General features: G+C 48.0%; 1 protein-coding gene and 2 non-coding genes across 3 annotated transcripts; all 3 read left to right on the forward strand.

Annotated features, from left to right (window-relative positions):
• The first annotated feature begins 1,646 nt into the window (after positions 1–1,646).
• HSPA8 (heat shock protein family A (Hsp70) member 8) lies at positions 1,647–12,121 on the forward strand. Its single transcript, XM_032229246.1, has 9 exons — positions 1,647–1,740; positions 4,993–5,203; positions 5,962–6,167; positions 6,344–6,496; positions 6,804–7,359; positions 7,966–8,168; positions 8,995–9,193; positions 10,698–10,930; positions 11,732–12,121. The coding sequence occupies exons 2-9, from the start codon at positions 4,999–5,001 to the stop codon at positions 11,915–11,917; spliced, it is 1,941 nt and encodes a 646-aa protein (XP_032085137.1). The 5' UTR covers positions 1,647–1,740; positions 4,993–4,998; the 3' UTR covers positions 11,918–12,121.
• LOC116517257 lies at positions 8,265–8,361 on the forward strand. The gene has a single exon (XR_004256432.1). It is a non-coding gene; the product is annotated as a small nucleolar RNA SNORD14 (small nucleolar RNA).
• Positions 11,023–11,118, forward strand: LOC116517258. Its single transcript, XR_004256433.1, has one exon. It is a non-coding gene; the product is annotated as a small nucleolar RNA SNORD14 (small nucleolar RNA).
• Positions 12,122–12,342: the final 221 nt, after the last annotated feature.

A 12,342-nucleotide genomic window follows, 5' to 3' on the forward strand; every position in this document is an offset into this window, starting at 1 on the left:
GAAGAAGAAGAAGAAGGGGAGGAGGAGAAGAAGGGGAAGGGGGGAGGAGGACAAGGGGGAAAGTGGGAGGAGGAGGAGGAGGAGGAGAAGAAGAAGAAGAAGGGGAGGAGGAGAAGAAGGGGAAGGGGGGAGGAGGACAAGGGGGAAAGTGGGAGGAGGAGGAGGAGGAGGAGGAGAAGAAGAAGAAGAAGGGGAGGAGGAGAAGAAGGGGAAGGGGGGAGGAGGACAAGGGGGAAAGTGGGAGGAGGAGGAGGAGGAGGAGAAGAAGAAGAAGGGGAGGAGGAGAAGAAGGGGAAGGGGGGAGGAGGACAAGGGGGAAAGTGGGAGGAGGAGGAGGAGGAGAAGAAGAAGAAGAAGAAGGGGAGAAGGAGAAGAAGGGGAGGAGAAGATCTGCCTTTGCTTCTTGGAATAGTTTGGCCAATCATCTCCTATCCGGATTAAGGAGGAGGAGGAAGAAAATCCTCTCAGGGTCAAGAGAGGCCACATGGCGCCTGTCACCAGATTTGACTGAAGGAAATCGATTGCGCAGCAACTCCTCACTCCCTGCAGTCCAGCGCCCGCGGCCTGCATTAAAACGCCTCTGAGGCAAGAGTGTCCTTGAGCATTCGCAGAGTGTCGCCCTCTCCTTGCTTTACAGCTACGGGGGTTTTGACAATCCAAGCGAGTTTAACCCCAGAGGTGCTTTTTCAAGAGGCAACTGGGTTCCCCCCCCCCCGCCCACATCATCTTGCCTCTACCCCTTGGCTGCCGGGGACTATGGGGACTGTAGTCCAATATCAGGCGAGCAGGGATGGGCGGTTCAAACGGGGTGAACCGGGAAAGAGGCGTTCGCGGGCTTCGCTCCCCAAAGAGTTTCTTTCGTCGAGGCGCTTGGCTCGCGTCCTCCGCTAACCCCAGCCATGGCCTTTCGCCAACGCCCTGCAGCAACTGCAGCTCGTTCGGCCGCCATTTTGTCCGGCGGTTTTTCTCCTCAGCATTCCTTCAAGGAGATGACTTGACTGGGCCCGCCCGCCCACCGCCTTCCCGCGCGCCGGTTCCCCGCGCCCTGATTGGCCGACCGGCCTCTCGGTTTCACCCACGCTGCGTTCGAATTGGCTCCTTTGTCTCTAAAACGGAACGTTCTCTTCCCTCCCGCCCCCGCGCCTTCCCTTCACCAAAGGGGGCTCTCATTACCCCCCACCCCCGCCCTTGGGGCAAAGTATGCAAATCGTGGAACGCCACTCTGGGAAGCGATTGGCTCCCGCTCGGAACACAAAGGGAAGAGCAACCCGAGGCGTCGAGCGTCCTCTCTTTCTCGTTCCCTTTGTCTCGCTTGTTTATGCAAATAAAGCGCGCCGTGAGGGAAAGCCATTGGCTCCCGGAGACGTCATCGAGTTCGAGACCGCCTCTTTTTCCTCCGTCCCTCGCGCTCTGGGAGGGATGAACGTTCTAGAAAAAAGGAAAGAGGAAGAAAGAAGGGGGTGGGAAAAAAAAGCCGGCCGGCTCCCCTTGACTCACGCGCCTCCCTGACCCGCCCTCTTCCTCCCTCCCGTCTTTGTTACGTCACGGACGGCGGCGGCCATTGGCGGAAGGCCGGCCTGCGGGCCTAGGGGATTGGCTGGGTAGCCGGAAAGAGGCGTAACTCTTCTGGAAGGTTCTCCAGAGGTATATAAGGTCCGGGGCCGGCCCGGGAAAGCCGCTTTCTATTCTGGCCGGTCTCGTGGCACCTTTGGTCTCGATTGGTCCGCGCGGGCGAAACAGGTAATTCTTATTTCCCCCTTTTTTCTTCTTCTTCTTCTTCTTGCAGGCTTGGAAGGAAAGAAGCAGCAACGCTTTTGAATTCTTAAAGTGAAAATCTTTTTTAAAAAATTTAATTTTTGCTGGGATTTACTTTTATTTTTGTTAATGAGAAACGATCTGGCTTCTACGGGGTGCAATGCAGGCAGGGATGCAATTCATTGGGGAAGGTGACCTTCCCCCCCCCTTCCTTCGCTGCTTCTCAAGGTGACCTGCATTTTCCCGGCCTGAATCCTCTTCCTCCCCCCCCTTTCTTCCTGCCTCCCTTCCTGGCCGAGCCTTTGTCTGAAACCTCGCAATAAAAGGAGGCAGATGCTTGGGGGAAGGGTTGCCTGCAAAGAAGCGAAGGGGGGGAGAACCTGAGTTGGGAAGTTGCATTGCATTACATTGCTGTAGGGCTTGCTTTTCAGCGCCCCCTCTTTTTTTTCCAAAAAAAGGTTTTGTAACCCCCACCCTACTTGAAAATCATTTGGCCAAAGCGTTGGAAATTGCTGCTTTTGCGCGCCCCCCCCCCCTTTAACTCATGGCAGTTAAGGCGATTAACCTCTCCTTTTGTCGCCTGGGTTCGGGGAGGGGGGAAGTCAAGCCATATTAGTGGGGGAGGAAAGGGCATCTTTGGCTGCTTGGTGCTCCTCTTGCTTACGTTTCGTGACCCGGTTAGGTAATATCCGTGCTAAGAAGGGGGGGGGGTTAAATTATGAAATATCCACTACATAAGGCAGCGCAAGGCTCGTTCTTTCTAGCCCCGATGAGGCCACCTAGTTCGCACTCAGGAAACGAGAAAAAAAACCCATGCTTAGGAAGCACCAAGGACCCCATGATCTTTATTCTTCCCCCCTCCTTTCTCTCCGCAAACTCCACCTTCCTTCCCCCCCCCCTCTTGCCCGGATGATGTCACCGAGTTGGGTAACGCAACGTCTGCAAGAAAAAAAACCCGCCAAGCTGCTTTTTCTTTTCTCTTCCTTCCCCCCAAGTTGAATCCTGGGCTATAAATCCTCTCCTTTTCTCTCGGGGAAGGAAGGCTGCTGCTCTTCCCCCGCCATTGGGGAAGCTTAAAGCCAGCGAGGAACGCAGGAAAACGCAGCCTTGCTATATTTCTTTCCCCCCCCCCCACTTTAATGCTTTCAATGGTCGATAAGCGATTGCAGGAAAACGCAGCCTTGCTATATTTCTTTCCCCCTTTTAATTCTTTCAGTGGGCATTAAGCGATGCAGGAAGAAGCCTTGCTATATCTCTTTCCCCCCCCCCCTCCGCTTTTAATACTTTCAATGGGCATTAATCGGTGCAGGAAAACGCAGCCTTGTTATATATATTCCCCCCCCCATTTAAATGCTTTCAATGGGCATTAAGCGATGTAAGGCTGTAAAGGGGAAAAGCAGGCGAGGTTTAGAACAAGGGAAGGAACTTGGGGCCCGGGGGAGGGGAAGAGGGCTTTTATGAACGACCTTTGCTGTCCTCGTCGGCTTTCGAGGCGGGGGGGGGGGGAAGAGAAGCAGCAGCAACAGCAGCTCCCGCGGGGGCGGGAGAAGCGCCCTGGGTCTGCCGGCTGCTTGCTCTCGCTGGCATGTGCTCAGCAGCGCGCTCTTCCGGTCCCCGCGCCGCCGCAGCACGTGGTTCGGCCCAAGCCCCGCCCCTCCCTTCCACGGGGCTTCCTTCCCAGGGGCGCTGCCACGTGGTCGCTCCCACTGATGAATGAATGAAACTCCATTCAAGGAAGGGAAGGGGATAAAAGGAATGGAATTGTTGCCTGTTCTCCCGAGTTTATGAAATTTGCTCCCCTGTTTTTAATGGGCTGCTCCAGGGAGGGTTGGATATTTATTTTTCTTTTTTTGTCTAGTTGTTAGTTGCAAAGTTGCGTCCAACTCATTGCAACCCCATGGACAACGTTCCTCCAGGCCTTCCTGGAGTCCATTTAAGCTCACGCTGGCTGATTCAGTAACTCCATCCAGCCACCTCATTCTCTGTTGTCCCCTTCTTCTTTTGCCCTCAATCTTTCCCAGCATGAAGCTCTTCTCCAGTGAGTCCTTCCCTTCTCATTAGGTGGCCAAAGTATTTGAGTTTCCTCTTCAGGATCTGGCCGCCTAAAGAGCAGTCAGGGTTGATCTCCTCTAGGACTGACCGGTTCGATCACCTTGCAGTCCAAGAGACCCTCAGGAGTTTTCTCCAGCACCAGAGTTCAAAAGCCTCAATGCACAAATACTGGAGTGGGTTGCCATTTCCTTCCCCAGTGGTGCAGGTTTTGTCAATGCTATCTGCTAGAACCTGTGTGTCTTGCGCCATAGTTCATAGCTTCATTGAGTTACGCAAGCCAGTAATCCATGAAGGGGTTTGCCTACTTTACAAGATGGGAAAGGTGGGCCGGGCGGGATTTAGGTGAGTTTAGTTTTACTTTTTATTGTTCACTGCACCTGGTATAACCAAATTAAATGCCATCTTGGGTGTACATTATAATTATAAAAATAAAATAAAAAATTCACATTCCATGCAATTGAATTGAAAACCCCTGATGTTGCATTCATATTGCACCATGCAGTAGAATTCAATAGTTGCTTTGTGCATTCTGATAGATTACATAAAATTTAAAAAAAATAATTTTAAAAAGATTTTTCAACTTCATAGTCATAGTCACTTTATTTGTATGCCGCCCTTTTCCCTGGGGGGACTCAGGGCGGCTCACAGTTCAAAAGGGGGGGGGGAGGACAAACAATTTACAACATAAAGACACTACATCATTTAAGAACACAACAGTCATACAATTCGAGTGGGGATAGAGTCTTTAACCCCGGGACAGCCAGATTTTAAGGGCGGCGCGGAAGGTCTGGAGGGTGGTGAGGGTCCGAATCTCCACGGGGAGTTCGTTCCAGAGGGTCGGAGCAGCCACCGAGAAGGCTCTCCTTCAAACTTCATTGAAAGAGGGACTCTAGTCAAGATTGTTTCAACCAAGCTTTGTCCTTTTTTTAAGAGGTCTTGGACTGCAACGCTCAGAATTTCCCAGCCAGCCCCAATCGTCTTGACTGGGGAAATACTAGGAGTTGAAGTCCAGACATTTTAAAAAAGGTGCAAAGTTTGATTTAACAGGTTGCATTGCTGCCTGGGAATTCTATGGAATTGAAGCCCCTGACCCCTTCTTAGGTGCCCCACGCTGCCCTACAGGTGAGGGACACGAGGCACGGTTCTCTCCGAATGAACTAATTTTGTCTTTTTTAATCTTTGCAGTTCACCATGTCTAAGGGACCATCCGTTGGGATTGATCTGGGCACCACCTATTCCTGCGTTGGGGTCTTCCAACATGGCAAGGTGGAAATCATCGCCAATGACCAGGGCAACAGGACTACGCCAAGCTACGTGGCGTTCACAGATACCGAGAGGTTGATTGGTGATGCTGCAAAGAACCAAGTGGCAATGAATCCCACAAACACAGTCTTCGGTAAGGAGACATGTCCCAAGAAAAAGGGTTACCGTGTAGGAAAAGTCCAGCATTTAAAAGGACAGGGAGGCCTGCCTTTCTACATATAAATAGGCTGCCTAAAAAAGGCCTTCAGCTTTTCGCTGTTTGCAACAATCAATATAGTTTGGGAGCTCCCAACCTTTTCTATACCCCACAAATAATTATAAATAATAATCACATGCATATACACAATTTTTGAAACTTCTAAACCCATGTTTTCACACCCCCTGTTGGGAACCCTTATATAGATAATTGCAGTAACCAATGTTCACACTATTCTAACATTTGATTGCTAAAAGTGGCAATCTGATTTCTGTTTGCTGAAGCAGTGGCAACTTCATTTATAGCACTTAGACTTATATGCCGCTTTACCAGTGCCTAAGCGGTTTAGAATCAGCCTCTTGCCCCCCCCAACAATCTGGGAACCGGTGGGACTTGAACTGCCAAACTGCTGTCAGTCAGCAGAAGTAGCCTGCTGAAGAAGTAGCACTCTTAACTACTCTTATAATTCTTCAGGGCCTCTGTGAACGTAATAATAGGTTTTGAAAATTGAATATTTCAAGAGTTTGGTTGGTTCCCCACCTTTGTCAATTATAAAACCACAAAATTTTGCAACGTTGGCTTGATTTTAAGAGGTGCAGTTTATCCTTGAGCAACATTTGTTTTAATTAGCACATTTTAAATAAAGAGATTTAAGGAGCAGTTTTAAGTTTTAACTATAACATCTTCACTAATAGATGCCAAGCGTCTCATCGGCCGCCGATTTGATGACGCCGTAGTTCAGTCGGACATGAAGCATTGGCCTTTCACGGTGGTGAACGATGCCGGCAGACCTAAAGTCCAAGTGGAATACAAAGCAGAATGCAAAAGCTTTTATCCCGAAGAAATTTCTTCAATGGTGCTAACAAAAATGAAGGAGATTGCAGAGGCCTATTTAGGAAAGGTGAGCTCTTCGAGCGGAATGGGGAAAGCAGAGTCACAACGCAAAGTTGCGGCACTGTTTTTATCAACTTTTAAGGGGGTGTAGACTTCAACTCCCAGAATTCCTCAGCCAGGAAGTTTACGCCTCTTAAAAAGCCGTTTCCCTGCTCTTATAACTTGTTTTTTTCCCCCCTCTAGACTGTTACAAATGCCGTGGTCACAGTCCCAGCTTACTTCAATGACTCCCAGCGCCAAGCTACAAAAGATGCCGGAACCATTGCTGGTCTCAACGTGCTCCGAATTATTAATGAGCCAACCGCAGCTGCGATTGCTTACGGCTTGGACAAAAAAGTGAGTGGTTGAAAGCGACTCTGAAAGTTCCCACACTTTCTACCTAATTGAAAAGTTTTCCCCTTCCCCCTCAAGTCACCAGTCACATTGTCTAATAGAGGTGGCTGGCTGGTTGCTTAGTTACTCTACTACTCCTCCTTTCCAGCCACCTCTTGAAATGTCCTTGGTTCCCACAAGGTTTCAACGGGGCCAAGCTTGAGCTATCTTAATCCCTCCCCCCCCCCCCCGGCCTTCTGGTAACCATGAATCGGCCAAGATGACCTCAGCCAGTTCACTTCTGGGTTTGACCCCTTTTCCTTATCCCCAGGTTGGTGCTGAGAGGAATGTGCTGATCTTCGATCTGGGCGGGGGCACTTTCGACGTCTCCATCCTGACGATCGAGGACGGCATCTTTGAAGTGAAGTCGACGGCGGGAGACACCCACCTGGGGGGCGAAGACTTCGACAACCGCATGGTCAACCATTTCATCACCGAGTTCAAGCGGAAGCACAAGAAGGACATCAGCGAAAACAAGCGGGCCGTCCGCCGTCTGCGCACCGCCTGTGAGCGGGCCAAGCGCACCCTGTCCTCCAGCACTCAGGCCAGCATCGAGATCGACTCCCTCTACGAGGGCATCGATTTCTACACCTCCATCACCCGAGCTCGCTTCGAAGAGCTGAACGCCGACCTGTTCCGTGGCACGCTGGACCCCGTGGAGAAGGCGCTGCGGGACGCCAAGCTGGATAAATCTCAGGTGCACGACATTGTGCTGGTTGGCGGCTCCACCCGGATTCCCAAGATCCAGAAACTCCTTCAGGATTTCTTCAACGGCAAAGAACTCAACAAGAGCATCAACCCCGATGAAGCCGTAGCCTACGGTGCAGGTAATGGGGATGCAATTCCATCTTTCCATTCGGCAAACCGTCAAAACATTTTGCAGAGTTGGTGCCTGCTGCGTTAACACAGCTCCCTTAATGTTAAATACCGTTTTTTTCTGTGTATAAGATGCTACTTTTTCTTTAAAACACTGATTTGAAAATTGAGGTGCGCGCCTTATACACAGGCTGAAGAGAAGGCCGCATATGCCAGTTGAGTCTCTTACCTTAACATGCAGCTCTATCCTTCCCCTCTATTGTAGTTGTTTCCGTAATCACATTGCCACTCTTAAGTTTCATCTCTCTTGTTCCTGTGATGTGTTTCCTGTTCTTTTATTACTCCTAACAAGCTGGTTTTTGCACAATGGTGGTTTGTTAGTGTGCTTACTACAAAAAAACTACATGAGACATGGGGGCATCTTATAAATGGAAAAACACAGCAACTCTTGTAACAATCTATGGGCGTAATTTCTATTAGCTTATCCAAAGGAATCCTTCAAGCAGGATTTAATAAGGAGCGAAGCCTATGCGAGCAAGCAAAATTTGTCTCTTGGGATAAACTTAGGGACATTTTTGAAATGGATGCTCATGTTAATATCTCTTTTATTTCCTTAGCCGTTCAAGCCGCAATTCTCTCTGGGGACAAATCTGAAAACGTGCAAGATCTCCTGTTGCTGGACGTGACTCCTCTCTCGCTGGGTATCGAGACCGCTGGTGGGGTTATGACAGTCCTAATCAAACGCAACACCACCATCCCCACCAAGCAGACGCAAACTTTCACCACGTATTCTGATAACCAGCCAGGGGTGCTGATTCAGGTACGCGAAACCCACAGCCGTCTTTGTGAATGGGGTTCATTTCCTCTTGGGGCTTCCTCAAGAGGGGTGTGTGTTTCTGCACAGACCAAGGTTTGGTTGCAATGATGAAGGTTCCAAAACCATTCGTAGTTTCCACCAGAGGTTGAAAAAAAACAGTGTTGGCTTAAATTACCTTCCTTGGATGTCTGAGCGACCAACTATCACGGCTGCATCTCTTTAAAACACTAAGAACTGGGAAATTGGAGTCAGCTTATTAATAGATATTTCTAGTAGCTGGACGTACAACTTCCGTCTTGTAACGGTCTGGCTAGACTTCAAAAATGGGGACAAAGGCTTTTCTCTTTAAAGTATTTTTGTTGTGCAGGTTTTATTTTTTTTCATTTTACATCACAGTTTCAACTTTGCTGCAACAGCTGTAAGTGGTTGTATCCAGAATTTTTTACAATGCACATATTATACCTCCTAGTTCCATTTAGGTTGATACTGTTCATTCAGTATCCTGTTCATATCAATTGTTTCCATATTTCTAACAAATCCTATATATGTTCAGCCGCCCTGAGTCCCTTCGGGGAATAGGGCGGCCTACAAATTGAATAAACTCCAAACTCCAACTGTATCGTTCTAAACATTTTATTTTATACTTTTATGCCATCTTACCCCATACTATTGCTTACAGTAAATAATGTTCTATCATTGTACTTATTTCTAATTCGTTAAAAGTTAGAATTTCTCATCAGTGGGGAAATTGCCCACAATTGGAATTCAGCTTAGCTTTAGCTCAGGCCTGTCTAAACCTCCCCTTTTTTTTCCCTGCTTGCCTTTTCAGGTGTATGAGGGGGAGAGAGCAATGACCAAGGATAACAACTTGCTGGGCAAGTTTGAACTGACTGGCATCCCTCCAGCTCCAAGGGGTGTCCCTCAGATTGAGGTCACCTTTGATATTGATGCCAACGGCATCCTCAATGTTTCGGCGGTTGATAAGAGCACTGGCAAGGAGAACAAGATCACCATCACCAATGATAAAGGTGAGTGCTCCATAAAGAGAGACGACCGAGCATTTTCCTCCAGATGTTGTAGACCGAATATTCTGTCACTTTAGAGCCTACAGCCACTTATTTTAATAATGGCATAGGTCAGGGGTTGGCAACCTTAAACGCTCAAAAGAGCCACAAAGGTCCTAACCCGAAGCCTCCCCCTCAATTCTGGAGCCAACCAGAAGCCCGGTTTTCCCCACCATAGTCTCCTAACATGACGTCCTTTTTCCTCTTATCTATCCTAACCGAAAGTTTCAAAGTTTAATAGCATTTGTACACAGCCCAATCCCGTGGGACTTCGGGCGGCTAACAATACAAATCAAAAAGAATAGAAGGAAGGAAAGGATAGATTTAAAAACACACCATGCACTCCATTCCAAGTGGGGCTGGACCATATTTTGGGGTCAACAGCCCCAGGAACAGCCAGGTTTTAGTGGCCTAAAGCCCTATCAATTGTGGAGCTGACCGGAAAACCCACCTCTTGCCTATAGAGTCTCCTGGTGCGCCCTGCTTCCCCCCCCCACCCCCAAAACACAAGTCACATGTGGCTCCAGAGCCATGGGTTGCTCACCTCTGATATAGGTTCTGCTTGAGCAGCGGGCTGGACTAGAAGACCTCAAAGGTCCCTTCTAGCTCATTCATTACTTGGAAGTCCGCCATTTTTCACCACCATTGAAAAATGGCCATAAGTCGTAACTTTTTACAGTCACTCAATGAACTGTTGTAAGTCGAGGACTTTCCTGGATTTTATTCGCCTTCACATATTCAGCGGTTCTTAGAAAGCTGCTCCTTAGCCCAGCCAAAACTGGGCAGCATGAATAAAACTACTTGATTAACAAGTTTAGCTCTTGGTCCACCAGTCGTATTCAAATACTCAGGAACGGCTTTGCTTCGAGCACAGTACCACAATTTGGACTTCACTATATTAGCAATAGCACTTAGACTTCGAGCCAGTGAGATTCAAACTGCTAAACTTCTGGCATCCAGGAATCTGCAGAAGTAGTCTGCACTACTGTAACGTTCCCGTGGTTCGTCCATGAGGCCAATGTGGAGAAAAGACAGGACACGATCTTTCTCGGGATGGAGCGACCCAGATTGGGGGTCTGAGAGCCCCTTTTATTGAGATAGGACAAAGGCAGGAGGAGCAATAGCATGTGCTTAAAAACAACCTGTAAAAGTACAATTTCTAATTACTGCTCAGGGACGTTCTGTCTATATATGGTCAAATCCTGGGCGTCATTGGTAGGGCACATCTCAGGATGTTATGTTATGCACTATCAGGATGTTATGGCGTTTTAGGAGTTTGTTTTCTCCTGTGTGGTTCAGCGTGGCTCTGCCTGCCCTGGTATGAACTGGGCCATGGGTGACTGCTATGCCTACACAAGGAACTATATTACAACACACTACTGTGCTGTAACCACTGCACCACCATGGCTCTTTAGGTGTCTTGACATGGAAGGAAACTAGTTATTAATGATTCTTGTTCTTTCCATAGGCCGCCTCAGCAAGGAAGACATCGAGCGTATGGTCCAAGAAGCCGAGAGGTACAAGGCGGAGGACGAGAAGCAGAGAGACAAGGTGTCATCCAAGAACTCCCTAGAGTCCTACGCTTTCAACATGAAGGCCACCGTGGAGGATGAGAAGCTGCAAGGGAAGATCAATGATGACGATAAGCAGAAGATCTTGGACAAATGCAACGAAATCATCAACTGGCTGGATAAAAATCAGGTTCGTGGCAAAACGGGGGCGACATTCTTGGCTGAGGCTTATTGGCATTCGCCAATGATGCGGTTGTCAAAGAAGGGAATAACTTCGAAGGGTCGCAAGGATGAAGGTTCCAAAACCATTCGTAGTTTCCACCAGAAGGTTTGAAAGACCTATGTTGGCCAGAATTCCTTCCTTGGATGTCTGAGCGACCCTTTCGTACTTAATTATCACATTTATTTCCAATTACGTTGAAAACGGCTGAATTTTGGACCCGGCCCCTCTCCCTCAAGAAAGTTACAAGGTTTTACCTTTTTCTGAGCCATTACTTTTGAGACCCAGCAACACTAATTAAGAGATCAATAGTATCCTGTGTCAGGGTTTGTTGCATAAATTCAAATCCAGAAGCTCACGAGATAACTGAATGCAGCAGGATTCATTAATGTCTTTATATAACATAAGAATAGATGGATAAATGTACAATACCAACAGGTGGTTCTTCCAAGTAAAAAGGCAGGAGAACCACAGGCAAACAATTAGATTCATTTTCAGTAGACAAACCCAGAGTACTAGTTTACTTATCAGAGCAGCAGACCGTTTCTGTTTCAATTCTCTGCACAAAAATTCGGATCTGTTTAAGCTCCCATTGGCTGACAGTTGCTATGCCTATTCATTGGGCTGATTTTGTTCCCATGTCTCTCCCAGCCATGAATATTTTAACTTGCTAGTAGTTTCTAAAATACCTTCTCAAAATTGCAGCCTCATACCAATCCTATCTGCCTTCTTGAGGTTTTAACCCATTTCTCCTTCCCTCTATCTTTATAGACTGCTGAGAAGGAAGAATTTGAGCACCAGCAGAAAGAACTGGAGAAGGTCTGCAATCCCATCGTAACCAAACTCTACCAGAGTGCTGGAGGGATGCCCGGGGGTATGCCGGGCAGCTTCCCTGGGGGTGGTGCACCCCCCTCCGGAGGAGCATCATCTGGACCAACCATTGAGGAGGTTGACTGAAGGTCCCATAACGTGGGCACTCCCACGGGTGGGGGCCACCTTCAGAACTTGAAGGACTGAAGACAGTGACAAGGGCATTCTTGATACTTTATGTGCACAGGGAAAAGGGGAGAAAACATTGCACTTTACCAGTATGAGTACTGTACGAGGAACAAGTGAACATGTAACTCCAATCCCAATAAAACTTATTTAATTGGCAATGTGGAACGTGTCTGCTTTTTTTTTTAAACCTTGCTTTGGGCACTTTTAACCTTTAACCACAGACTTATTGTTTCGGCTACGCTATTATAGATGTGAGGTCATAATGATTGCTCATACAATTTTCTTAATCTATGAAAATGATAGGTGGGGGTATGTTGTTAAATTTACTTTGTACAGTTACAATACAATAACAAGAGTTGGAAGGGACCTTGGAGGTCTTCTAG

The sequence above is a fragment of the Thamnophis elegans genome, chromosome 13 (genome assembly GCF_009769535.1).
Source record: "Thamnophis elegans isolate rThaEle1 chromosome 13, rThaEle1.pri, whole genome shotgun sequence".
NCBI classification, from domain to species: domain Eukaryota; kingdom Metazoa; phylum Chordata; class Lepidosauria; order Squamata; family Colubridae; genus Thamnophis; species Thamnophis elegans.

Bases quoted from the DNA above. Each gene is read 5' to 3' on its own strand.
- HSPA8 (XM_032229246.1), top strand. From the start codon at position 4,999: ATGTCTAAGGGACCATCCGTTGGGATTGATCTGGGCACCACCTATTCC. The intron at 6,168-6,343 runs GTGAGCTCTTCG...TCCCCCCTCTAG, and splicing joins CAGAGGCCTATTTAGGAAAG to ACTGTTACAAATGCCGTGGT. The intron at 7,360-7,965 runs GTAATGGGGATG...TTATTTCCTTAG, and splicing joins AGCCGTAGCCTACGGTGCAG to CCGTTCAAGCCGCAATTCTC.